General features: G+C 39.3%; 1 protein-coding gene across 1 annotated transcript in view; it reads left to right on the top strand.

The window, feature by feature from the left end:
• LOC109030676 (uncharacterized) overlaps positions 1 to 27,408 on the top strand; it is a 36,555-nt gene extending 9,147 nt beyond the window's left edge. Inside the window, exon 2 of the mRNA XM_019041764.2 lies at positions 24,316 to 27,408. Within this exon, the coding sequence (XP_018897309.2) occupies positions 24,316 to 25,875 (1,560 nt within the window). The 3' untranslated portion in view covers positions 25,876 to 27,408. The remainder of the gene's footprint in view (positions 1 to 24,315) is intronic.
• The last annotated feature ends 373 nt before the right edge of the window (positions 27,409 to 27,781 follow it).

Here is a 27,781-nt window from a genome sequence, read left to right as displayed (position 1 = left end):
TTGGGCCGTGAATATTTATCACTTTATAATCAGCGAATTTAATTTCGGGTAAGGAACTCGAAAATAATGTGGTGCGCACTTCACCTGCCTAATTTCCCCCTTCTCTTACACCTTTTTAATATGCAGAACAATTACGCGTACATTTCTTTGGGTTTTAAATAAACTGGTAACATGAGACACTCGAAAAAAATCGTTACCTTGAAAAGTCTTCGCCGTTGAGGTTTTGAAAGTCATCGAAATTCATGAGTAACGTCAAGCTTAGTCATTGTGTTTAATCTGATCACAATCAAAATAAATCACAAATTGGCAGTGGCAAACATGACATTACTTTTGATTCTGCGCGTTTTCCGCTAAAACGGAGTATTTGCAGCGCTTTGTCCTTTTATCGGAAACTGCGCACTTAGTATTTGCTTGAAAGGGGGAAAAAATCTCAAACAAGAACGCATGGACAACTTTAATTTTCTTGGAAAGCTTAGTTCGCCATTGTTAATAACTATTTTTGTGCGTTATTTGTAGAAATATCAATTGAATTTTTTGACTTTCTCAATTTCTCATTGCAGAAAATATTGGTATTTACCATGTCTGAATATATTACATGATGATAGTTCGTATATTCTACAAAATTGGATAGACTGCTGCAACACAATCCTTCATATTTGTTAAAAGATTATCTTAACTGCAGAATTTTTCTCAATTTTCCAGTTTTGAAATATGACCACGAAAACACACATGGCGCCCACGTTACATTGCAAACATATTTTGTCTGTCATAAGGTTCCGCAACCAAATGTTTTTTAACCTCAAGACCATACTGAAAAAATGGTTGCTGGCTATATAGACATACCGTCTGCTCCGAGTTCAGAGGCTGAAAGGTCTGGATGCCTGAGCCGTAATTTTGTCCGCGACGGGTGTTACAACCGGAGCTTTCGGCCTATTCGAGCCCGAAACAAACAGATGCCCATGTAGCTCATAAGCACAGCTTCCCCTGCTGGAGTTTTTTTTTTCAAGGCAACAACCAGAGATTCTCTGTCTAGGAGGTGTTGATCCAATTCCTATTTCTCCTGTGCTCGATTATATTTTCGCGCGTAGAATGGCACCGCTGGAGCTATGCAACGATTCAAGTGCATCGCATTTTAGCGCGTTTATTATATCAGGCTTCCCGATCCCAAGCCAGTGACCTCGCGCCGCACAATGGTTCGAGTCAATAGGAGAAGTCGGACAAAATTTGGAAACTTTAAACGCTTAAAACTCAGTTTATACAAAACTTTGAGGTTCTAAAAGTGGTTCCATTGGCTTCGTCGTGAAATTTTCTCTATGGAGCATCTCTCAAATTTTAAAATGTGATAAAATAAACATTAAAATTTGCAGTTTTAGTCAAAACTTTCATGATCGACCTCCCGAATTGACTCGATCCACTGTGCGCCGCCGCGCCGCAAACGTTCAGACACAATCCGCCGTGACAGACCGTCGTCGACCGATCGGCCGATCGTGATTTTAAAAGTTTGACATTCTTCCGTCAAAGCCTCAACGTCGACACGTCAGTGCGTTCCCCGGAGTTCCTTGCAGTTAGCCGAGAACGCGTTGGGCAATCATTCACACATACCAGACCCAAGGTGGGATTAGAATGCACCCATTCTACGGATCACTCTCGGGTCAATCGCGCGTGCGCACCGAAAAAGAAAAAAATATCCGCGTGATCGTTTTAATGAAAATAAAGACTCGTCGTCTCCGAGGCAAAAGGACGTAACTGCACTCCAACGTTGCAATATTTCATCAAACAATTTGCATTTTCTTCCAAGAGACTGTTGAGCATCTTTAAACACCGCATCCATAGTATACAGCTTCTTTTCTTGGTAGGCTCCATGTGGTTCACATTGCCATTAAGTGAGACTTAAGAAGATACTAAACATGTCATAAAAATGACAATTTTAACTAGATAATAGTTAAATTTAATAATAATCTCGGACGTAGATCATTAGAATGGGTGATAATGATTTACTCCTGAAAGAAATAAGAAAGTACAGAAAAAAATTATATGATTATACCTGCATATGATTTTGACGAAAAAGTATGACTGACCCGACCGGACCTTAAAATTTTCGAAACACGCAAAGGAATTTTCCTTTGTAATTAAAATTTTCCATAAGCAGACAAATCGTTTTGATCCCATGAAATGGTCTGCTTTTAAAGTTAACCCTTTGAATTTCGCTTAAGGTTCTTAAAAAGAAGTTCTATTTATGATGCTTTGTTGGGTATCTTCTTTAATATCCTTAGACCATATTCACGCCATGCAGGGTCTCCTAAATGAAGAAGCAAAGTTAAGAACGACTATGAGTACGGTGTTGATTGAACATCTCACTAATGCCGCACAGAAATAACTCGGTGGCTGAATATCTTTTCCGCACGAAGTATATTTGTGGCAATTTTTCCGATTATCGTTGCAGCACAAAATCATTTAATCTTCAAATAATTTTCTGTAGTATGTGGCAATGTCGAGAAAAATATGAGGCATATTTTAAAAAAATGAGTGAACAAAGAACAAAGATGGAAAAAATTCTTGTATTACTCAGCGGTCCAAAATTAAGAGGAGGTTTGATTGTCCTGCTCAGCTGCTGTGCGATGTTGTCAGATGTTTGAGATCTGACTTGTGTGAAAATGATTCTGTGCGGCAACGATAATCGGAAAATTACCACAAATGTACTTAGTGCGGAAAAGATACTCTGCCAACTCGGTCATATTCTTGTAAAATATTAAAATGTTTGCGTTAATTTCGCAACCTTTAAATGGAGTTACGTTCTTTCGTTTGGGAATCGACAGACGATGCGTTGGGATGAATGACCGCGGAACCGGCGAGATACACCGACTTAACCGATGCTTGATCAATATTTATGAGAATTAATTTCGCACTGTTGTTTCAACAAGATCTTGATTGAAATTTTGCGATCCCGCGCGAAAATGCCCGCATTTTCTGCTCATTCTCCGTAGAATTTTCCTCGAGAGCAGACACGGAGCCTGTCAGTTTATTTTCGCACCTTTAAAAGGAGAACTAATGAGACAGGTCTGGTGGTTGATTGATTTCCCTCCTCGAAACAATGAGTATAGATTGGTTACAGCTATAGATTATCTCTCATGGAACGGAGTTCCATTCCACCATTATCAAATCTCAAAATTCCGACTGCATACACACAATTTGTGTCGATACGAAATACTGTGTGATAGAATAAATTAAAAACAACAATTTCCATTGTAGTCTGCATTTACCATTTTTACGGAAACCCATTAAAAAAATTTAAAAAATGAATGGAGAAACATTGCAATTTACCAGTAATTTATCTTTGAGATCCATCCCCAGTCCCCCAATTAGAGTATGCCCATGCGTAGCGAGAGTATGGACAGATCGCTGCATGGAGGACTTAAGGACCAAGAGAGCAGCTAACTGCTAACACACAAAATTTTATTGCAAATCTTCAGATTTCAATGTCAAACCAATGTGGCCAAGAATGTTCACAAATGAGCGTTCTTTCGCAAAAATTAGTGAATTTATAAAGAAAAACTATGTCAAATACTTCCTTTACAAACGACGAGTTGTTACAATTTCAATATTAAATTGTTCTGGCTAGTTGGAATTCTTAAGTTGGCTGCCCTTCCGGGCCCTAACTTTATTCATGGAGGCCTCAGTGAGGGCCTGATGAATTTTTGGAGTTTATATACTCTACCTCAGTATTGGGAGAAATCTGCAATTTGAGAGGTGTTCGGATTCTTCTCGCTACGCTTTATGTGGACTAATTTGGAGAGAAGTCACACACAGTTTTATATAAGATTTTAATGAAGATTACATAATTTTCTATAGCTCACAAATGTACGAGGCAGACGCGGGAATCCGTCATACCCCGCCCTAAGAAATTTGCAATTGTATTGATGACACTCTCTAACAGAATGAGTGTGACTGTTGCTTCGTATATTTCTAATAAAGCAAGATATTGACGAGCATATTCATACATTAAAAGTATTTGAAAAACAGCATAACTAGAAAAGCAATGAATTCAATAGTCACGCGTTTCTTAGTTTTAATTCTTACGCACGTTGTGATGAATGTATTACGCACCGTGAATACGCACGTTGTTGCTTAAATGGGTTTGTGATAATTCCTTAAATTTAAGGAGATGATTTTTTTTTCATGAATACTAGTTGCTCAAACGATGATAAAGATGACTTTGAATACCTCTTTGTTGACCGATTAGGTGCGGTACGGCTCAATGAAGGTGCTCTATCTAAGTCCAAGATATTATTCTTCGCGTTTTGTCATCGATAGGTTATGTACATATATTTGGTAATGGTGAGGTGACATTCCATTTTTGACGTGGGACACGGGAAATAATAAATTTTTGCCCTCGACCAAAACCCTCGGGTCCGTAACGATTAGCGACAGGGGATGAAGAAGTTGTCCCAATTTATACAACGTAAGATTAATGATACTCACCCATATTTGCATATCTTGATGTTGCAGATGGGGTTTCATTTGGCTACGCCGTGAACCTAATCGCCAAGAAAGTAGCTATTCCAGACTCCACGTGCGAGCCAGCGTGAGCCGTGGCAGACAAAATTCTGGGAGACTAGGGTAGGAACTAATTTTTTTTATTACGTAACCATATTTCTGTGTGTACATTTGTTCTAGCCAGGCTCAGAGACTCGACCGAACTTGAACATAAAGGCTATAACTAGATGGACTTGACTTTATCCGACGCTGCCAAATACTCTCTTGATCAAGATTAAATATTTGAAATTGGAACGAATTTATAGCAAATATCTGAGCTCATAATCACAAACTTGGAGCCAATATTTTTTTGTGTGAGAAAAAAGTCTTAATGGATCAAACATGAGTTGATAATTGTCTATTTTTTCAATAATTCTTAATGGCTCTCGGTTTCTTTTCTTTTTTATATGTCCTCGTCGCTTCGTGCACTAATGCAATCTCATTGACAAATTTAAGGATGACAGGGGGGTGGGATTAGAGGTGCATAGTGTTAATTTTAAAATGCAATATATTTTAAAACAAGTAAGTTGTATTTAAACGCTGGGCTCGCTAAAAACAAAGTTATGAAAGTTTTTATATATCATTAACAAATAAATGTTGACGTTTGGAAGTGACGATGTTTTTCACTGTAACAACGACACTTTTTTGAGCGAGCAAGTGAAACTTTAAGGGTGACGAAAATTCCACACTTCTTTTGATAATTCGCCTGCGATGAGACACTGTAGCTAAGCAAACAAGTTTGTACGTAATTTGTAGTCAACGAAACTACAAATAGGTATGAACAAAGAATCGTTCGGGGAGATAATTAGACTACAGATTCATAATTCAAAAATGGTTCTCCTTAAGGCAGGCACGCCTTTCTAAGTTGCCAAATTGTGCGAGAGTTCATCCTTCTTCATGAATTTCAAGCATGCATCATGAGCAATAATCCTCAACTGTTCAAAACAGCTCGGTTTATGCGGCCTTTTTACTTTGCAGCAGACTTTTACTGCCACTTAGGATAAATGAGGCAAAAGTACCCTTAGATCCGATTACGGAGAGGATATGAGACTCCCAGGAGGAGAAATAAAAATTTCTTCTCTGTGTACTGTGCAGGCGCCAAAAATTGGCAGTCATTTTATCTTGAAGTGTTGAAATTTGTGTAGTGTTACATGTAGCTGTGCCAATAAATACGTGTCGTATTACATGCAAACAATTTTTGTGGCAAGGTCCCATAGAGGCGATTGTAAAAACGAACCACAAGAAAAGTAAAAAACAAACTAGTGAATTAACATGTACATTGTACATTGCACAAGGCGAGAATACTTAAAGCCGGTTTCGTGGCGTGATATGCGATGTATCGATTGTTATGCCATTTAAAACTATAGTAAAGAATCGATTATTAAGGGGTTCGCTGCGAACACCCTGTTTATCGATCCTTTTCCATAGGTTTGAATGGCATAACAATCGATATATCGCAAAGCACGTCACGCCACTGCTTAAAGCTCATTCGACCCCTTTTTGATAATTTCTGGTCTGGTAGAGTTGCACCCGCAAATTTTTAAGGCTCGTTAAGTCTTGGCCAGACACTGCTCGTAATCTTCCGATGGAATTTAACGTGAACCAGGGCATACGATTGTTTTTGTCTAGTCATGGAAAAAATTCGTTATTCTCTCCTTTTACTCCAGACGAGTAGGATTGCTCACGCCAAGAGGTCATGGGAAGTGGTTCTTCACATTTCATACTCAGGAAGTAAGATACTGAAAACCTATATTCAGAGTTAAGACTTGTGTTAGAGGTGTCGTCAGTTAAGTTGGCACTTGTTTACATTCCGTTTGCAAGCGAATGCGATGCATTCATCCAATAGGGATCGAGGAGTAACCACGCTCATGATCAGACTGCGGTCAATCCTTGATCGCTATTGGACAATTGCATTGCAGTCGCTTGCATGTGGAATGTGAACAAGTGCCAACTTAGCTAACGACACCTCCTGAAGATGTTATCTTGACGAGACAGGGGTAAAAAGAGGAAAAAAGGAAGGACGGAAAAACCTCAAATCTGAAATATGAGCAATCCTAAAGAGACTTGAATGCATGTTAAGAAAAGTATCAATTGAAGAAAGAGGGAAGAAAATGCATGTTCTGTGACCAAAACAGATCAAACATATTTTTCTCGTAATGATAGCGATTTTTTGTTTTTTAGTAATGCAAGCTTGAGGGACCCCAGGAACTTGTCTGGGGCATAGATTCAAACAGGAAAATCTTGATTTGAGTGTTACTTACGTGTTTCCTCAAGACATTCAAAGGGAAAAGTGCATTAATAACACTGGATAATGCGTGATTCTTGGCTCTGATGAGCTCGAAACACTAATAAATATTATCCCTGGAATTGCACTCACATATCTCAGGCAACGAAAATTTTATATAGTCGGAAAAGACTTTAAAAATTTAGTCCAGATACGTTTTCACTGGACGAAAATTGATAGTTGCCAGTTTATTTACGTCAAATATACCAAGAATTTTGTTACTCTATTGACATCTTCAGAGGATGAGCTCTCTTAAACCAAGCTTTCTAAACGTTCTTTCTTTTACTTTTCTTATTAAGTTCTCCTCCAACCGAAGGAAATTAATCATCAGAATACAAAAACAAACCACAATTGTGTGGTCTGAGAGCCAATAAGAATAATAATTCATTTATTCTATCTAGGTTATGACAAGTAGCCGACAAATTACTGATGGTTACGCCCTCCAATTTTACAAGTCATCCAACTAAAGTTGTATAATAGAAAAGTCTGTGGCTCAAGTGCCTTTCCAATATTATTTATCACTGTCCGAATGATTTATCAAAGGGTGGTCCACAACTTACTGAGGTTTATAGTTTGCATTTTCCATATATCAGATAATTTTTGTCATTTATTTCTTAGAGCTGAAACCAGATTAAACCGTCCCTCAAAAAACCGTGACTGTGCGCCTAGGATCAATGAATTTATTGTGCAAGTGTCAAAAAACGGTATAACTTATTTTAAAAGGGCAGAGAACTAGCTTTGTCAGTTGGCAACATTCTTTGAGAAGGAAGTTACATGAATCCACTTTTTTCCCACAAATCCTCTTATTTCCAAATCAGGCTCGTTGTCAGTTTAGACAGAAAATTTCCATAAAGATTGCATCATTTAGTTTTATTAATACCAGTGGACAAGCAGATCCTATTTTTAGCTTGCACGTGTGAATTTTGCTCATCATGTCGTATTTTCGTTTAATCTATTTATTTGGACGGCTCATTGATTTTCCTTTACCGATCTTTAACATTTTTGCATTGCATGCATGGGATAATTGCCACAAGGAAAACTTCGAGCAAAAATGGGAGATCTTGATCTACGGAAGCAGTAGCTGTCTGACCATTTCTTAAATTTTCCCCCTCTTTTTCACTTAATGTGCCTTGATACCGCACGGTACTTGAAATATTTTATATAACTTCACTAATTGGCGTTCAAAGATGTTTTCTGTCCATGTAAACGGTTTCATGTCATAAAAAAAAAGTGTTTGAAATATCGGAATCGCTCAAATCATCTTTAGAAGTCGCAAATTTTGGATTAGAAGTCCACACCTCGAATTAGAGGTCCAAATTTCTTACACTAAGCTGGACAGTATCCGAAATTATGATCGCTTCTGCATCAGCTCGCTTCGGGCTGCTAATCGCGACTTTATCTCCTAAATCTCCTTTTTTTTATGTGAATTGCTTAAGTTCTTCGGATCGACTCGTTGCAATTACTTTGTTTTACAGTAGAGAATCCTTGCATTCGAATGGTACAACTGATTTGTCGTTTACGGTTGAATTAGTCTATAACTCAGTACCTAGTCGAGTCACACTTTGCCGCATGATTTTCCAGCCGCGATCAATGAAAAATTCAAATTACAAAAAAAGCCTTCAACAGTAGAGATCCTTCACGCACGTCCGCGGTGTTAAAATATGTGTATTCCTTGAGGAATTGAAATGTATCAAAGTAGCAAGAGCTACATGTGACTCTTTAATCGCGAACAATGATGAAAACATCAAATTACAAAAATGCCTTCAAAAGTCTAGATACTTCTCGCACATCCGCGGAGTTAAAATATTTGTATCTCTCGAAGAATCACGCACACACGCAGAATTAAAATAAATCTATCCAGTTCGTAGAAGTCGCGAGTCGAAAGAAAGAAGTCTTGAAAAATTGGGCAGATTTTTCTTGGATTTTGGCAACTTCATAATATACTTGTTGTATTAGGCTAACTTCAAACATAGAGAATATAAGAGGCACAGTTCTTTCAAAGTGTATTGAGCTTCTATCGATACCGATTGATCTACAACGCACATGAAGCTTCGACGAAAGAGAAAAATTAGAGGGGAAAGCAGATATTTTCGCTCAATCTGACGGAACGAGGATTATTTTTAGTGCATTTTCCTTTCACCAACGCGACCGATCCCTATACACAATGTCGCTGCCTTGTTTGAGAGATTTCAACCGGAGCGCACAGTAAGCCATTATAAAGAAAAGTGTTGACACGATGCAAAAATCCTTCTTGCCTTCATTGCATATTGTGGCTCCATGGTTTTGCCGGAAATCACACCACAAATTACCGGTGAATTCTAAAAAACAAGTGAATAAATAAATAAATAAATAATTCGGCATTATACAACTACGATATGCCTGACTTAGACTCAGCTCACATAGCAGGCGCTGTACTCTGAACACATTGATGTTGCAGGCACAAACCCCACGATCCTCCTTTTGAGCACCAAAATTTATAGTTAATGAAAAGGCACCATCGTGAAACTTTGAGTGTGCCCAAAAGTTAAAACTTTTGATCTAGGGACACTGACAAGATTTATTTGGTTAGGTGCAAGCCTTCACAAGTTATTGAGGGGGAGTGGAAGAGAAGCCGACTCTCTGAAGATCCTATGTACTGATGACATACAACTTGCTTCAATAGATTCGGTATAAATATGCGGTATGACTCATCAATTAAGTTAGTTAAGTGAACTGGGTCAGCAATGTCTGGAATTTTCTCCTCCGTGAATAAAGCATCGGAAAAAATATATGAATGAGTGTATGAAGCCGTTTTAATCAAGCGTAACTTACACTGAAAAAAAAGAATCTTAAAGCCGCCAAGAAGTATTTCTTCTTAAATCAAGAATTTTTCTGGTTAATACAAGCTACTTTTTGCTTAACACGAACATTATTTTTCTTGGATCAAGAAAAAGTCAGCTTACAGCAAGATAAAAAAAAAAAAAATTTTGGCGGCAAATTCAAGAATCATCATGCTTGATCTTAGCTACTTTTTTACAGTGTATTTTATTCTTCTCGCTAAGTTTATGATGATTTTTTAGGCCACTTTGTCACTTGCAGAGGTATAAGAGGCCCAAGCGAGTGCAAAAAGGTTCACAAAACTAAAATCGATGGCTGGATGAGTAAATTAGATATCTCTGACCACACCATGTCTGAATGACACGTTTGGAGTCTCAGCCCATTTTTCACGTGCTGCTACCGGCTACCACCACAGAGTCGGCAATTTTCAAAATATAATGAACTTTATATAACCTCATTTTTTGTCATAGTATAATCATCAGTTACTTTCGGCGAGTTGATGACCGCAGATGTTGTTGCGGCTGCACTAATGACCTCTCGCAGCGTGTAAAATATACCTTTGGGGTTAACTTCGACTTAATCTAACATGATACACGTTGAATGACACTGCTTCACAATCGAAACATAGTTTGACATAAATGTGTCGTATTCCTCGGGTCATGCATCAAAACGTTATTGAATCGTGTACTTTTACATAACAAATTAAGAATTATGCTTAAATGACGAAATTGCCACGTACAATTTTAATAAAGGTACTTTTTCTCCGTGGACAGTCACATTTTGGGATCCATCATGGATTTATGTCGACCGCGGGACAGAGCAAATACATTTTAGATATCCTGCCCTGCTGTCTTCTCTTTAGTCGTATTCAGAAGTCTACGCTTAAATTCGCGCAACGATGACGGATGACCAAGGTGTTGCGTGATTTGTATGGTAAACCAAACCAATTTGCGACAATTTGCCGGACGAAGTGCTCATTCCGATAATTAGCAGTCATCAATGGGGAATTGTATGCTTAAAAAATTGAGGCGTTGGGTGCAGAAAGGGCATATCTCGGTCGCGGTGTCTCAGAATCCTTAGTGCTAATGCATTATTCAGAGAGGAAACTATTGGATGGATTTTCTGAAATTCTACGTTTTTAGCATCGTAAAATCATAAAAAATATTTAGAAAAAGTTACAGCACATCACATAAATTTGCTTTAATAATCATAATGGATAAACCGTCAGTGTAGGTTTTGAAACAACGCAACCACGATATGCACTTTCTGCACCCAGCGCATCAGTCTCATCCAACATCATTACGCGAAAAACAGCGCTGATCTCCGAACTGATCATTTGCATCACCTAATTACATAGTTTAGATAGTGAGTGTGGGGCCTCAAAAATATACTGCTCAACGGCCAGGAGAGGATCCTCCAGAAAGATACCCTTGACTCCACTGTGCTGCGAGGAACTGGTCCCGAGCAGCTGATCCAATAACCATCTCTTTAACGGGTGCTCGCGTATGGGGTTTGCTGCTCTTTGGCTTCCAGAGCAGAGTCCAGCCATTTCCAAAGGAATCTGCCAAATTGTGCTCCGAAGTACGATTGGTTTATGCTGATGATGCTGAGGTGTGTACGAGGATCGTCGCACGATCTAGCTAAGTAGCTTGTACAACTCGGTCAGCAACAGGTTTTGCTCTTCACGTAGAAATGGAAACCTGGATCGATTTCAAGCCTCTCCTCCCCTTTTTAACACCCCCCCCTCCTCCTCAAAGAAAGACAGTCTCGTCGCACCTGGCTTTGGTCAAGTAAAAGACCGACGGCTCTCAAGAATTTTCAAGAAAAAGCGACATGGATTTTAAGTATCTTACAAGACTCCGCCCACCTCTAAGCTGTGTGTTGCAGCGATCATCCGGGCTGTTAGAGACACTGTCTTGGTCTGTGATCATTTTCGAAGAATTGAGAATGGGTGGTTGGACGAAAAGTGAAAAAAAAAAAAACCACCTTAAATCAAGCAGCGAACGCAAAGGTATTCGGTCAGGAACTTGTGCGAAATTGACCATTGCGTTCGTCAAAATGACCTTGATAATCTGATGAGTTGTTTAAGTTGACTGAATGCAAGAAAAATTGAGTGTTGTGAATCGTATGTTAGATAAATTTGATGGATTTTAGATGAATTCCTCCCTCTTTCCCAAAGAAAAAGTACAATTTGATCATAATACATGTTTTTGGTCGATTTTTTGGCTGGATTTTTTCCCGCTAACAAAAGCGATAAGAATAGTGTTACAGCTATTATTGAAGAGGTACAGTTTAATCCACGAAAATTACTTGTAATTTTTGTTATGAAATTGGCACCACCAATATTCTCATTTTATCCTTCTTTAAGTCTAAAATTCAATCAAATCAGTTGGACTGCAGTCCGGATTTTAGCGATGACATTCATCGGTCAGTTAGGGGAAATTCAGGCTTTACTTATTAGAACTCGAGTTGTAGCCAACATGTCAATGCAGAATCAGTTTTAACTCTGGTCTGGATATTGGACCCCGAGGTAAATCCATATTGCGCTGAAATCTGCATTAATCTAAGGAGCTCCAGATTTCAAGTGTCATATAAACGTAAATAGATCGTATTCGATACATCAAACGGGTGAGATTGTATCGATATTGATTGGTTCAAAACATAAACATAGCCTCAAAAGTAAATTCAGAAATCTGAGAGAACGGATCTTTTGAAACAGATTTTTTATTCTTTTGAGTACAAAATGCCAATGCAAAGTGAAATTGTCAGGAAATTTCTCATTTTCAGCTTTTCCAATTGATATCCTTAGAGTTTGGTTTGAGGTTATGTTCTATTGTTTTGAACCAAACGATACATCGAACCGTTATCGAATACGGTCTACTGGTGTTTTCTTCATGCATGCAGCGGGGAGGAAACCGATTTCCCGACTTGTGATACATTGCGTCGTTGGCAACAGAGCTCATATTATTTTCTTAGGCTGGGGCCTGAGGCGCGCTTTGCGCACATTTCTCAGTTGGGTGGAGCCTTTTCAGACTCTTCGCGCTTCGCTCCACTGAAAGGAAAAAACCGGAGAGGCCATTGTAGATCGTGAGTTTCACTCTTCAAACGGGTTTTCATCCGCTATTCCGCCTTCAGGTGTCGTCCTCTCGCAAAAGACTCCTCTACATGTTTTCCTGGCTATTTGACATCGTTGTCAAACCGACAGGAAAACTGTCATATTCATTAATAATGGAGAATTTGCAGGTGTCTGAAATTTGATGAATTTCGCGTTTCAGTGGAAACTACAGAGTGGACTGAACACGAGGATACCCTTGATTCATGAATTTAACAATTATTGGGGAAGATACGACAAAATGATCTAATCTGTTAAAAAACAAATGGGAAATGCCGCCAGATGACGTCACTACGCGGTGCATTTTCTCACTTTTAAATCGATTTTTATACTTTTCCCCATATCAGAGAAAAATTATAAAAAATACTGTGAAATCAGCTCGTTAAGCACTTTCAGATGAAGCAATAAAAAATGTACATGCAAATTCTCCATTTTAATTAATTTTATGATCATTAAAATATCAATACCCTGTTTTGTCAAATATATATTTAAATATGTCATAAATTTGAAATGTTCTGTGCTGGAGCAAATATCATTGCTCCCAAGAATTAAAACTTACACAAGTTGCAGGCAAAAAGGAAAAACAGGCATTTTGTCAAATGCCTAGTCAGATAGTAAAATAATTTTAATTAGGTTGCAAATCCGGTTCCCTCGCTATAATTTTAGACGAAATAATTATTTGCTTATGTAGGAAAGAATTCGATAGAAAAATTTGCATCATGCAATGTTGACTCTACTGATTCCTAGCGTTATTTAGCGTTATTTCCTAGCGACGCTTATCTTGAAATTTGCAGTGTATAATGAAACACAGAAGTTTTCAAACTACGGCAGTTAAAAATGAGGGGCGTTTAAAATGAGGTAAGATAACACACACCGAGCGGTAGATTCGATTTTGAATTCCTCAAAGACTGGGACGACGATAAAAGTTGTTTTAGATCGAGAGAGGGAGATTTACAAAACGAGGAAAGTAGTCAGTTTAACGGAATATAATATCAGGACTGAAACTATCACCAAAGGGTTCTTTCTTTGTTAAAAAATTCTCATAACATTCGTCGCAGGAACACTAAAAAAAATGCATGAGGATTGAATATTGTCATAAGTTGGTCAATGTTGCAACGAAACTAATTTTTGCGCCGGAAAATTTATGTGACGGGACGGGCGAATTTCCATGGAAAAGCCCGCCTCTCGTGTTTGAAACCATGTAGTTGTGTCGTAGTCTCTTTGCCCGGTGGTACTTTTATGGTATATACTTTTAGCTCCTTGTTTGGTATCGCAGGGAGAGAGCTGCTTGCAGAAAAGTATTCTAAATTTCTGCGATTTAATGGTTCATTCTTGAGAAAAAGAGAGGTAGGGAACCATAAATTTCCGGGAGACTTAAACGCAGCGTGAGAAAAATAGGTAATAAAAAAGAAGAGCTTACGGTTGGTTTTTTCCAGCACGTTTTCCCGAAGATTTTGTTTAAGTGTAGCTGCCATTAGTTTTAATGTTGAAGGGAACGGAGACATCTTGCCAGTCCATTTTCACAAAGTGTTTCAAAGAAGCGTTGAACACTTTGTTCGTTAATCTCTTGGAGGATAATGTCGATCGATGGTTACTGATGAGAACAGGATTTTTCTTCCCATCGCTCCTGTTTTAATTGGACTACATTTCGCAATTTGGAACTATAAATTCTAGTCCGGTTTAAAAACAACGTATGTGCTATTAGTTTCCCGGTGCACAAAAGTGTTTTTCCAGAAGAGCTAGAATGTATAGTTCCAAATTGCAAAATGCAGTCCAATTAGGCTTGTAAGTATTGGAAACAAGTTTTCAATGGTTTACATACTTAACGAACTGATAGTCAAGTTTCTTCAAGAAGTCAAACAATCGTTTGTCTCGAATGGGTTGTTTACATTATACATACGTTGTTGGGCCCAGTAATTTATGTTCCGGTACAAAATCATCGGATTCTGAATGACCTCTGGTTAAGATTGTAAATAGAGAAGCTATTTTTAACGACATAATTTCGTAGCATAGTCAATGACTGAACGCGCTCCATCTTGTCGAGCAGTTTTGTTTTTGTTGGGCATCAATGCGAGAAAGTAATTAAGTTCAACAATGCAGCTAATATTTACACTTTTTGTGGTAATAATATACATTTTTAACGGTGAATTTTTGCGGAAATTCCATCAAGAAAGCAACGGCAAACACTTTGTCGAGAGGTTGTTGACCTCGGGTCGATGACTGGTGTCAACAGATCTCTCGTTTATAATAATAAGGAAAGCTAAAAGAGAAAAATTACTTTCTCAATTCACGAAATCTTCCTTTCAAATGTACAGAAATGATATTGAATGAACGTTTTAGGACTATATATAACGGACATCTGAATTTCTCACCGGGGAAGACAGAACGAAAGCAGAATTTTCTATTGCGTGACAATTTTCATCATTAAAATAAAAAAAAAATCTTTCTAAATTTACAATGTATTTTTTCTGAGCAAACGCGAAGAAATAATACCTTATGAGTATTATCGGACTAATTCTAGCTGACATCTTTATTCTCTAGACTGAAAAGAGGAAAAACGAACTCACGATTTTCCCAGCGCGTGACCATTTTTATCTATTCAAATCGGAACAAGTGTTAGCAAAAAAAAAAGAAGTATTCTGGCCAGTCCATCTCTCGACTTAATCATGCCCGCGGTGTTTGAGCCGACCGAGAAAACAAGTATTTAGCTAATGGATAAATAATTTGGGCCAATTTACGGACCCGGCTCGCCCGCCACGATATTATTTTCGGTACGTGCCAATCTTTATTGGGGTGACAAATTGATGGACGATTCGTTTTAGAAACTTCTGATTACATCATTTAGATAAGAGTTGAGAAGATTTGGGCATCGGTTTATCCGTAGACAGAATCAGGACGCGTTATCGAACAACTTGATTGAACTATCTTTACAGGAAGTTTAATATGCAGTAAGCAATTAATATTGAACAGACTGCAAATTTCGGAATACCTGTGTGTTACAGCTGCTCCTTAACATGTCGCCCATTTGTCTCCCGTCCTCTAGATGCCGAGCTAAGGAAAAACGCCGCATGAACACTTGAGAGTTGCCAAATTTCCTCAGATAAAACATGTATTTTTTAAGAAATTAGGAAATTTTATATTTTTCCTTGAAATTTGCAGGTATTTTAGATCAAATTGCGAACAAAATTGACTGAAAAATTAGAAAAAAATATTCAAAATTTTTCCAGTGAATTCGTTTTTTATTGAAGGAAATCTGGCAACGTCTAAGGGGTCTTACGGCGTTCTTCCTTAGCACTGCACTGGAGTACCTAAATGGGGCGCGTACGGACATATCAAAACATGAAGCTCATAGGGCTCCGAAGGGTAGCCAACCATCCAACACGGAAAACACCAGATAAATGCAACTGCCAATCTTCATATTCCAATATCAAACCAAGATGGCCAAGAATGTTTCCTAATGCGCACTTTCTGCAAAACTGATCGAATTTACGAAAAAACTAAGTCAAACACGTGATTTACAGACTATACATCAAAACAATTACATTAATAACCTATTCTGGATGATTTGAGCTCACAGGTTGGCTACCTTTTTGGGCCCTAAAAGCTCCACGACCCATAACCAGCAAAATTACCGACATGTCCATACGCTCCCCATAAAGGTCCCCCACCGTCTGTAAGAGGTTTTCTCGATCAGTGGAACAAACGATCGATTTCAATGTCACAGACTAGAACTCGCTGCAGGTTGAAAAGATGCTCGATATAATAAATCATAATCAAGATGCACGTGGGGTAGGAGCAACGTCAGTTATGAAAACACCTTAATTGACACGTAGGAACAAGAATACGTTCCTGGCCGTTCAGCGGACCGGCAGACGTCTAGCTCCTTTTTAGTTATCGTAATCGTCACTTAACCGTAATTACACGACGGATCCTTTGTCGTGGCGGCTGGCGCCCGACTAGGCTATATATAGCCCGCTCTGGCATAATCGATTAATGAATCCGAACCCGCTCGTGGAACTGGTAGCTAATTCATTTGCATACGTTATCCAAGAGCAATGCCTGACACGTGGTGCGGGCTATCAGGTATAGTTGGGAGGGGGGGAGGAAGGGGTGGTTCATACCGTTTAACAGGGGGTCAGTGTGATTTCCTCCTCGAGAATCTAGGGAAAATACTTAGTGAGTTCGGAAACACACCAACTCGGGTTTTTTGCGATTTTCACTTTTTTACGGTTTAGTAACACTTGTGGATAGAAGCATCTGCACGCAAAAGGAAATTTCGAAATTGCAATCGGAAGTGCTCGAAACAGCGACGGGAAAAGGGGAAAATCGAAGTATTTCATTGGAAATACCAATTTTTGGACATTTCAAGGGAAACGGGTGACCATCCGATTTTGCGGTTTTCTTTTTTCGGTTCAGTATACCTTGTCCCAACAAGTTGTATAAATATTCAAGCGTTATTCAGGTTGAAAAATATACATTTTTCTGGGCAGACTATGAAAAATCAGTATCTAAAAGTCGGTGAGAGCAAAAACACACCAACTCGGAAATTTTTAAACGCTTCATTCTCTGTCATCAAACATGGTGTATCGATTTCAAATTGGTGCTTTACAAAGTCTCTAAGTACTTGTCCTTTGGCACCAAAAAGGTTTTTCTTAAACTAACTTCTTCGCCGGCTGCGCAGTTTTAGGTGTTTCCTGAACAATTTTTTTTTCCGAGTTGGTGTGTTTTCGAACTCACTGATTCAATTGAGAGGCTTGGAGGACAAGGTGCATAAGTGCAGTTTTTGCTATTTCGAGAAATAAGTGTTCGATGTTTCGAAATTACATGGATCCTTATGGCGGAAAGAAAGTTCAAATTGCATTTTTGGTGCTTAAAAATTTGAATTTGAGAGCGAATTTTTCATAGAATAAGCGTCCGTAAGGACTAGGATTACTTCAAATCATTACTATCTCAATTTTTCAATACTGCACTAGCGCCTTGTCCTCCAAGCCCCTCAATTAGAGCCCCCGAACATCTCAAAGTTGAGTCTAAAGACGAGCACTATTTGTTGGTTGATGGTGATTAATTTCGAAGCAGTAGTAAACAAAAATTTCAATCTTCACTACACGTACATGAGAATCTTTCCTCGTGCAAATTTACTAAGAAACTGGAAGAATGCAATCCTCAAAATCGTCGCTCCTCTTGCATAAGGGCGGATCTTGATATCTACATGAGCCCTGGAGAGCATAAATTTATATGTAAAACAGGGTTTACGTGGAAATTGAGTTACGTCTTTATATACTTCAGAGGGGTGACGATATGAAGCAAATGTTAAACTGAATTTGACCAGAGTTGAAGAGGACCAGACTCATTGGGTCTGTTTTGCAATGTCATTTCGTCGTTTCCTAAACGAAAAAACGTAATTGCATCTCAACGTTGCAAATTTCAACTCGCAAGTTGTATCTCGGCAAGAAAACTATCGGACATTCCTAACTGCACATTTCACCGATTGCTCCCTTGATCATCCGCAAAAATCAGTAAGTTCTTGGATAACAGTTCCTGAGCCATATTATAAAAAATTTAACTAATCGAGCCAATTTTATAAGGAGTGGAGTTACATAATCTATCGTCAGGAAAACGAAAATTGCTTGAAAACTTACAAGTTTTTTTTTTCTCTGTATTCAAAACTAAATTAGCGAATTGACAGCTTTATTTGAGTGAAAAAAAAAAAAAAAAAAAAAAAAAAAAAAACCATAAGCGGATCCACAAGGAGGTGTACGGAGCATACTCCTTACCTCGTTCGGCTGAAAAAAAGGAGGAAAAATAGTGAAGAATAAGGGAAGAAAGAAGGAATTGAGATCAGAGAAAAGAATGACGATTAAATTTGGTAAACATGGTCATTAAATGGTCAACATTACATTTGGTCGTCATTCAGACGTAATTGACCAAACTGCATATTAGGTGCTCCAAAAATCGAAAAGTTTATGGCGGAAGGAGGGGGGCCTCCCGACCCCCCTCCTTCCGCCCTCCCCCAATCGAAGTGTCTGGATCCACCCATGAAAAAAAACAATATTAGCAGTCATTTTGAAAATTTGCAGTGTCATAGAAGACATCCATTCGAGTATAAATTCTCCAGACAAGCCGACAACCTCGAGAGCAGGAGCGATATAGATCGTCCTTGCAAGGCCGCGTACTCGTCACGCGATGCCCATTGCTCCTGCGCGGAGCGCACACGAAGCCATTCGCACTCCGCCAATCCGCGCAACTCCAACGGTAAACCCAACGTTGATACGCGGTTTTCGCACAGACGTGCTCTTTCCAAACTTCCCGGGACTCGGGAAGCTCCTCGCGTTGGCAGCGAATGATAAACGCGAACAATTTTAATTAGTTCAGTTTTAATTGGGAGAGGAGTTCGACCGGTGAAGGGCCCTGCTCCGAGGAAGAACCTGGACGTGGACTATGCTGCCCTGCTGAGAAAAAACGTCGTATGGGCCTTCAGACGTCGCCACATTTCCTTTAGTAAAGTGACGAATTTACTGCGAAAATTGTGAATAATTTTCTTTGCATTTTTGGACCATTTGTTTGCAATTTAATCTAAAATATCTGAAAATTTCAAACAAAAATATGCATAACTTTCCTCAAAAATTCATGTTCTATCCGGGGAAATTTGGCAACTACCGAATGTTCATACGGCGTTCTTCCTTAGCAGGTTAGTATGGACGTGGAAGGCGTTGGAGAGGGGCTAAGAAAAACTTGCAACTGGGTTACCGCAAGGCTGCTCTGCGGACACACGTGAGGCGAAAAGTGAAAATAATTCGACGCATTTGTCGCGGTTGTGCGGGAATGTAAACAACATCGCCGTTTGATTGAAGGACCTTGTCGGGGATGTATGACGCTTGTCTAAAGTCGAATGGATCTGGTTAAATTTTTGATGTGCTGCTGACCTCCGTTAGAATTTTTCATGTTGGTATGCAGTAATGACTGACACATCCAAATTTTGGACCCGTCTCCCGAAGGTGGGTTCTAGAGGGAGTGGATTCAAATTGTGTTCGTATGTTGTCGAACTCGGTGTTAAGGACCGTATTTATAGTGGTTTCTTCGATAGCTCTTTCCTTTAAGAAGTATCGTTCATTTCGTGATCAAGAGAGATCTGAGGAGTTTCTTAATAAGCATGTTGATATGGTCCCTTTTAAAGAATCTCGCATAAAATGCAACGGTTTAACTTTGGCAATTTGTTCCTCGTGAGAGAATGCAACGTCTAATGCTCTGAGTAACACTCCAAAAAGCGAAAAATGAGTTAAGTTCCAATTAGGAATTGCAAGTTTAGTTAATTGAATGACGAATTTTTGAAGAAAAACGGTTCATTTTTTCTGTCATTTCATGTGAACTTGATTCCAAAAATAGTTCATTCTCAGTTCTACGTATAATTTAATGCGTACGTTGAAATGACGTCATATTCTTACATTCGTGGACAGGGATGGAAAAAGGCGAGGAGCCCTCAACCTAAACTATCACAACGCCCTGATACAACTATTCGTACTCTATGGACGCCCGGGTTGCATACACGAATAGTTGAAGGCGTTTCGCTTCTCTTGCGTAAGCAGCATTATGTGCGGCGCGCGTAAACGAATTAATGGAGAGATGTTGCTCTTCGAGAGCTGAACGGAATCTTGGAACTCTTTACTTGGTAACTTGTAGAGGCAGTCACCCATTCCGTAGGTTCAGCAAGGATGGCCCAAACGCCTTCAACTTTTCGTGTATGCAATACGGACGTCCACAAGCCACGAATAGTTGCATCATGACGTTTTTTTTACGGAGTTTTTATTTTTTGTAAGCCGAAGAGATCCCTTAAGCGCGTCGTAACTTTCAATGCCACACCACACTCGACGAATGACACCACAACTAAGTTTTCCTCCCATAAGTTATTGTACGATCTTGAATTTTTTAAAACTAAATATTTCTTAATATTTTTTTTGCAAGTCTCTACACGTAAATTGCCAATATGAGTTGTCAGAATTTAGATCATTCTGGTCAGGGCAAGTCTGGAAAAGTCAGCGTCTTTTTTTCAAAGCGAGTCTGCAGGCAACTCGTAAGCAGTTGCTCAAAATTTTGCATAACGATAGTCAAGAGTTTAAATGAGCCTTGAAGTAAGACGTTTCCTACAGTGACACTAAAATGCACCTATCTCAGTAATTGTGCAGACACAAAATCTCAACTTTTGTTTATTTATTTGATTTATATTATTTTATTTATTTGGGGGAGAGCCGCTAGCCGGTTGCAAGTTAGTATTTCAAGATTTCCACAAATATTTGCATAGTACAACAAAGAAAATGATCCAATTTCCCCACAAAAAGCAATTTTCATCAGTTTTCCATCCGAAGAAATAAAACGTGGAGCGAAATTCGCATCGTGATGGATCGGAATAAGCTTTCCCCGACTTTCACCAAAAATAATACTCATAATTTCGCGGGGGGAAAAAAATAACTTCAAATTCAAAACTACCAATGCAGTCCAATCCACGTTCTCCCTCAGAGGAATATCATCTACCGAGGAGTCATTTTGATTTTCATAATTATCAACTTTCTCGCTTGCACTTATTTGAAATGGAAATATGCAGAGTGGAACAACCCTCCTTCTCCTTCGGCGACGTTAGTAAAGCGCAGTGAAAGATCGCCTGTTCCTACGATCCGCCGTGCTGTACAACAAGGAAAATCTCAAGAATCCCGCCTCCTCGATCTCATTGTCAAATGTTTTGATCAGCGATGCATACCGCCGCGCGGCAGGGTGCGGTTATTTTCATGTCCGAGCGCGGTGGCGATTTGCGCGAAAATAAACGGCCTTTGAGGTTAATAGTATTAAAATTCCCAGGTGCTCGAGGAGACGTGGCGACGTGGTCACGTTTCAATCGCTCCAGAGTTTAGTGGTCAATCTGAACCCGTTTACAGCCATCCATCGGTGTCGGTTGGTGCTCAAATTAGTCCTGTTTTGTTGAAACCTCGATGTACAATAACTTTGAACTGAATCGAGATTAACAGGAATTCGTAGTCTTTTTTTTAACAACAAAAAAGCTTGGAGAGGTTTTACTTTTAACTAGTCGTACTTTTTCTTCTGTTAAAAATTTAAAGTTAAGAAAAAATATTTTGGGTGTAAAATATACATTGGAAGAAATCACGATGAGCATCGATCAAAGTCAGACATCTGAAGACTGGTTTCACAATAAATCAAATCTCTTGATTCGAGAGCTGATTTTTGTGTTCAAATCGACAGAACCAAGTGCCAATTCATCGGATTTCCTGGATCCAAGCAAAAACATTTTGCTCAGAGTATTTTTTCTTCTGAACAAATATATTTAAGAGCTGAGACTCCAGATCATTTGTGTATTTCAAAGTGAATAGTAGTTAGATTTTGCCCTTCAAGTGGTTTTCAAGTTTCAACGCTTTTGAGAGCGATTTGATTTTCGATCGATTAATCGGCGATTTCTGGATTTTAGGACATTTCTTCAGAATTTACGAGCATCGCATCATGCACGCTGTAGAACGCCAGGTATTTGTGCACACAATTTGACAAAGAAACATTTGGGAATAGGTTTCAAAGTACATCTAGGGTGAATATAGCAAATTGTTTAGCCTTTCGATTCAAAAATAATTTTCTCGACTCACGCCCGGTGCGACTTGGTACATTTAAGTTAAACTCGGCCGAATTCAGAATGTAATAATGTTGCTTTATAATGCTTGCTGCTACTGAAGACTGCTGAAGTCTTCGTGTGGGTCATGTTTACAATTGAAAATCAAAGTACAGCCCCCCCCCCCACCCTCCACAACAGTTAAAATTCATGCCCTCTCAAATGTCGTTACTTTTCGTCATACCGAAAAGGGAATTGACTGCATGACTTCTTGCCAAAACTGCAAATAAAGGTATTCCTCAAAATCACTTACATGTCGCAACACCGTACCTAAACGACCTTGCGTTGGAAAGCAGCTCCAATCGGTGACTGAAATTAAATGGTTTATTTTAATCTTTTGGTGACTGTGTAGGTCTAATGAAGCGCGTTTTTCTTTCGACACAGTATTTCTATCACTTTCATAGTATGTTGAATATTTTTCAATGCATATGATTTAGCTAATCGAAAAATGGTTGCGTTGTCTGGCAGGGGTGGAAGAAACTCTCTGAGAGACTTTAACCAGAATATTAATAGTAGTTTAGTGAGAGGTGGTCTTAACATTCCGCTTTTTAAGGTGCTATTTGAATCATATCCGTTGCCATCAGTCTTGAGGTATTGACCCCTGAAGTTTAAAAGCCAGTACAAATAAGATGCATGATTGCATGAGTCTTACAACTTGGTTTAATTTAAAGGTTGTTGACAATTTTAAGTGTATGCATTCTACTGTGTTATTCTTCATATAACGTCTTGTAAGCCTTTTTACTTCACATTAAGATTCACAATTACGCAAGTACCCAGGGGTAAAATACTCGGATTATGACAGTTTAGATATGGATTTCCAGATGAGAGATTTAATTATATAACAAAGCTAAGACTGGAGCACACCACCATCCACATTTATTAAAAATTCAGAATGTCCACGTTGCATACACATTCGAACTTAAAATTGATGATGATATTTTTTCCCTGTTCCGTGTTTCCCTCTTAAACACCTAGACATCATTTTGAAAAAAGGAACCAAAATCATTCCAATGTTGCCAGGATTGTGCAATTTACATTTTTTTCAAACAAATTACTGAAATCTTGCAAAAATGAATTTACAAAGGTAATTTTCGTCTTGAATTTATGGTTTATTGGGAGTAAAGATAAAGCTTTAGATGATCAGTTTAAATTTGCAAGGTTAAAACAAGTTGCACAATCTTAGCGGCATTGAAATGCTTGTGGTTCCTTTTTGCAAAACGCAATCCACCATTGTTATGATTGTCTATCTAAAATCTAAACATGCTCTACTACATCAAGAACGTTGGATTAAAGTCTCAATCCCTTATTTGCATTATTAATGATGTTTTAGGCATATAAAGGGAATTCTCTCTATAATTGGCCACGCCCTGGGCAAACATAACTTTTCCGAATTTCCTTTTTTCGTCCTCAAACTATATGTAGCTGCCATAGGATCAAATTTTGGAATTTTTGAGTCTTTCGTCCAGATGCTGCCCAAATCTTTACGCCACATGATGCAGAATTGGACGGCGCTAAGCAGAAAAGAACCAAGCCACATCAGCTATTGCCAAATTTAATTAGGCAATCCAATTTTTTACAAGAAAATGTTGGTGAGGATTCATTGACATTTTTGAGGAATTTGCTTCTTACTATGCAGAATATTCACTGTAACTTGCACAAAAATCCGCACAACCGTTTTCATAAAAAAAATGAAATTTCCCAATTGAATTTAGCAATTGCTGATGTGGTTTGGTTCCTTTCTGCTTAACGCAGTCCAATTATTACTCTACCCATGCCGTAGTATACCGGTTTTCTCATTTTCCTCCTCCCCTTAAGGTATGATTTGTAGACCTCGTCACCTCTAAAAAGTAGATATTTTCTTTAAGGTCAGAGCTTTGTGCTAATATGAGTTTTATCGTTGTGTTGCAGGTTTCTCTGTGGCTATGCTCGGCTCTTGGACACCCAATCACCGTGTCGCCCCGGCAGTCATCTAGGCCAACAGACGATGTCCTGGCCGGCGAGGAATTCCTCTCACTCTTTTACAGTGACAGTCCTCGACCTTCTCCACCACGGGCCGCATCCAGGGTAGCCAACAACGAGCCCCGCTCCCAGCCAACGGACTCGCGCTTCTTCGGCGAGAAACTCTCCTTCCGGAAGCGGCTTTTCAACCGGAAGTTCGGGGACACCGAAACCGGAAACCGGAAGTTTGCGCCTCGCAATCGCTACGAGCCCATCTCGCCGACGCTTAACAGTTTGCCTACCACGCAGGCGTTCTCACCGTCCAGCTTCCGACCCACAGAAGAGTCGACGATAGAGCCTTTCACCAACCAGGACAACGCCAAGAATACGATTAAATATGACGAAAAGACAACGTCGGTCAGTGTTTCCACGTCCGTCACCAGAAACCAGGACCCACCGGCTCGCACCCCGGACGTCCAGGATGTGCCTTCTCCAACGGCTCTTCAGCGCAGCTCTCTGAATATAGACGAGAGTGAAGAGTTCGTCGTGGGGGCTCGCCAGGACATCCTCAGGGTCACCAACAGCCCCAGACTGACCTCCACAAGGACGTTCGCGTCGCAGCCCGCCAAGGGTCTAGTTCCTAAAGCGCCAGAATCTGTACATACCCCCGAAGAGGGCGCTAGAAACCTAGATTTAAGAAAGCCAGAACCACGCCAGTCAGAGGCCGAGACTAAGACTTTCCAGTTCGCAGTTTCATCCGAGACTCGCGGCGCTAATTTTAAGATAAGTAGGGCAGAGTCAAAGCCCGAAAAAGTGCAGTATGACGAGGCGTACGAAGCATACGATACTCAAGATCCCGCCGGATACTACGACGAGAAGGTCGAAGGAGAGAAAACCGCCAAGTCACTTTTGAGGCCCAAGAGCGAGCCGTCGGCGAAGAACCTTCCCATCGTTTACAGCGAGCCCGCGAAAGTGTACGGCGAGCCGGCGAAAGTCTACTCGGAGCCGGCCAAAGTATACTCGGAGCCGGCCAAAGTATACTCGGAGCCGGCCAAAGTCTACGGTGAGCCCGCCAAAGTATACTCGGAGCCGGCCAAGGTATACTCGGAGCCGGCCAAAGTCTACGGGGAACCGTCCAAAGTTTACTCGGAGCCGGCCAAAGTCTACAGCGAGCCGGAGAAAGTCTTCAGGGAACAGGAGGAGAACGTCTTCAAGGTGCAGGAGAAAGTCTTCAAGGAACAGGAGAAAGTCTTCAAGGAGCAGGAGAAAGGTTACAGCGAAACGCTCCAACGAAGCCAATCTCTGGAGGAGGAGAAGAAAGAGAGCAGTCAGGCAGGGCACGTCCTGGAGACGTCCAACTACAAGAAGTACCGGGTGGAAGAGAAGACGCCCGATGGGTTCATCGTCGGAGAGTATGGAGTCCTCGGCCACGATGGGGGTAGCCTCAGAGGGGTCCGTTACACCGCCGACAGCGATACGAACCCCACACTTATCTACGATGCGCTAGTGAAATTCCTGAAGTTGAAGTAAGATGACCCGAGGGTAGAAGTCTATGAAAACATTTCAAGCGATGTTACCTCTTTAAGTGTTGTGCCTAGCAGCACTTGGAATTTCAGGCTGTGTTGCAGACGTCTACTCCCGGTAGATATGATGGATCTTAAGGAATGTGCATATTGAGAGAGGGCAGTGAGGTCCTTTAATTTTGAAAATGATTTAGTTTAAATTTAAATACATATTATTAGACGTCTGCGAGATAATGCCTGAAATTACGAATTACCTGTGAGTATCTAACTGTATCAAATGCCCACGATCAGAAGCTCTCGGCAATCTCTCATAAAATCAGTATCAATATGTGAATGAATTGTTTCCAATAGATAGAGTGCCTTTCACTAATTATCTGACTTGATTGATTCTCAGGTCTCCTTTCCCCGAGGTTAATACTAAAATCGTGGACGGTAAAAATGTTAAAGGTGTGACATTCTAGCATATCGAGTCTTTCTAAAGAAAAATTATGACTTTCAGAAATTAAAAAATACATGGAGAGTCAAAAGTCTGTTTTTGCGATTCCACGTGAGTTCTACAAATCTGAAGAGGTCATGTATGATAAAGCTCACGCACAATGAAGTAGGGACTTTACGTAACTTTGTTAATTTATATCAAAGTATTTCTATTACACATTTTGAAACTTTCTCGGGTCTATAATGACTTATTTTATGGAGAAAAAACTGCTCGGTAGATTGAAAGAATATTTTAAAGGTGTGAAATTTCGATCGAAGGGATTTCATGAAGATCTTGAATTTGTTTTGTATGCTCGGTCGAGCAAGACTAGCTGAATTTGGGAAGGGATTTTCCAACACTGAAAAAATCAACGAAGTTGATTCTATTGTAGTTGTTGCGGTTCATGTTGTCAGAAGTTATAGAGCACCTTAATTATTGCGTTGTATGCGATTTGTTTTCGTGCAATAACTAAGTGTGCATTCATAACTCTGTGAAGTTTGCTCAAGTGTCTTTAATTTATTTATTTTGATTATTTCCTGTGATATTTTCTTTTAGTTCTTCTGTATGTATTATTTCCTCCGTATCAGTAAACGTGGAATATTTTTTTTTTTAATCTAATGAATCAATCGAACAAATTCTTACTTATATTGAGGTTCAATAATTATGTTAAACCTTACCGGAGGGAATCATAATCGTGTAATGAATTTTATACGTTTCAATTAAATGTCAATATCTTGTAAGGAAACATATGTCAACAGTGTCAGTAATATTTTTAACAATCTTACAACTTATTTTATTTCTTTGTGTATAAATCACTTGTAGGCTTAATTTAATGAAAACTGTATCTATTTAAGGCTGTAAGGTACAATATTTGTAAACTTATCTGAAAAACTGCTGCAATCTTCTGAAAAGACACGTTCAACGTCTGTGCCCTGGTGATGAACTCCTAACTCTCACTTTTCTTGCAGCTTCCTTGTGGTTTTGTCTGCGCAATCACTCGATTTGTCTTATCGTCATAAATTTGAATCAAAACAAATATAATTTAAGTGCCATGTGATACTTTAACTTGCTTTTCATAATTTATAAAATCCCCAATTAGAATTAGAATCGCCATCTTTCACCCTTCCCGGCCTGGCGTCCACCTATGGGAAGACATGAAGTTAAAATCCCTAATATCAACTATCAAACCATAAAGTATACTGTTAGTCATATTCCCTGGATTTGCGAAACAATAAGCATTTTCCACACTCACCTTGTTTCGCTCATAAGAAAAATGTCCTTCCCGTGACTTCGCAAATCGATGCTTAAACTATGGAGCAATTACTCACAGCTCAATTTGTGGTGCTTTATGAGCTTTCCGCATTCTAAACGCAGATATTAAATTTACTAGGATTTTTCTTTAATAGTTTAGATATATTGATAGAATCAAAACTGCATG

The sequence above is a fragment of the Bemisia tabaci genome, chromosome 3 (assembly GCF_918797505.1).
Source record: "Bemisia tabaci chromosome 3, PGI_BMITA_v3".
NCBI classification, from domain to species: domain Eukaryota; kingdom Metazoa; phylum Arthropoda; class Insecta; order Hemiptera; family Aleyrodidae; genus Bemisia; species Bemisia tabaci.
Note: the sequence above shows the minus strand (reverse complement) of the source record. Positions and strands in the feature narration are given on the sequence as shown.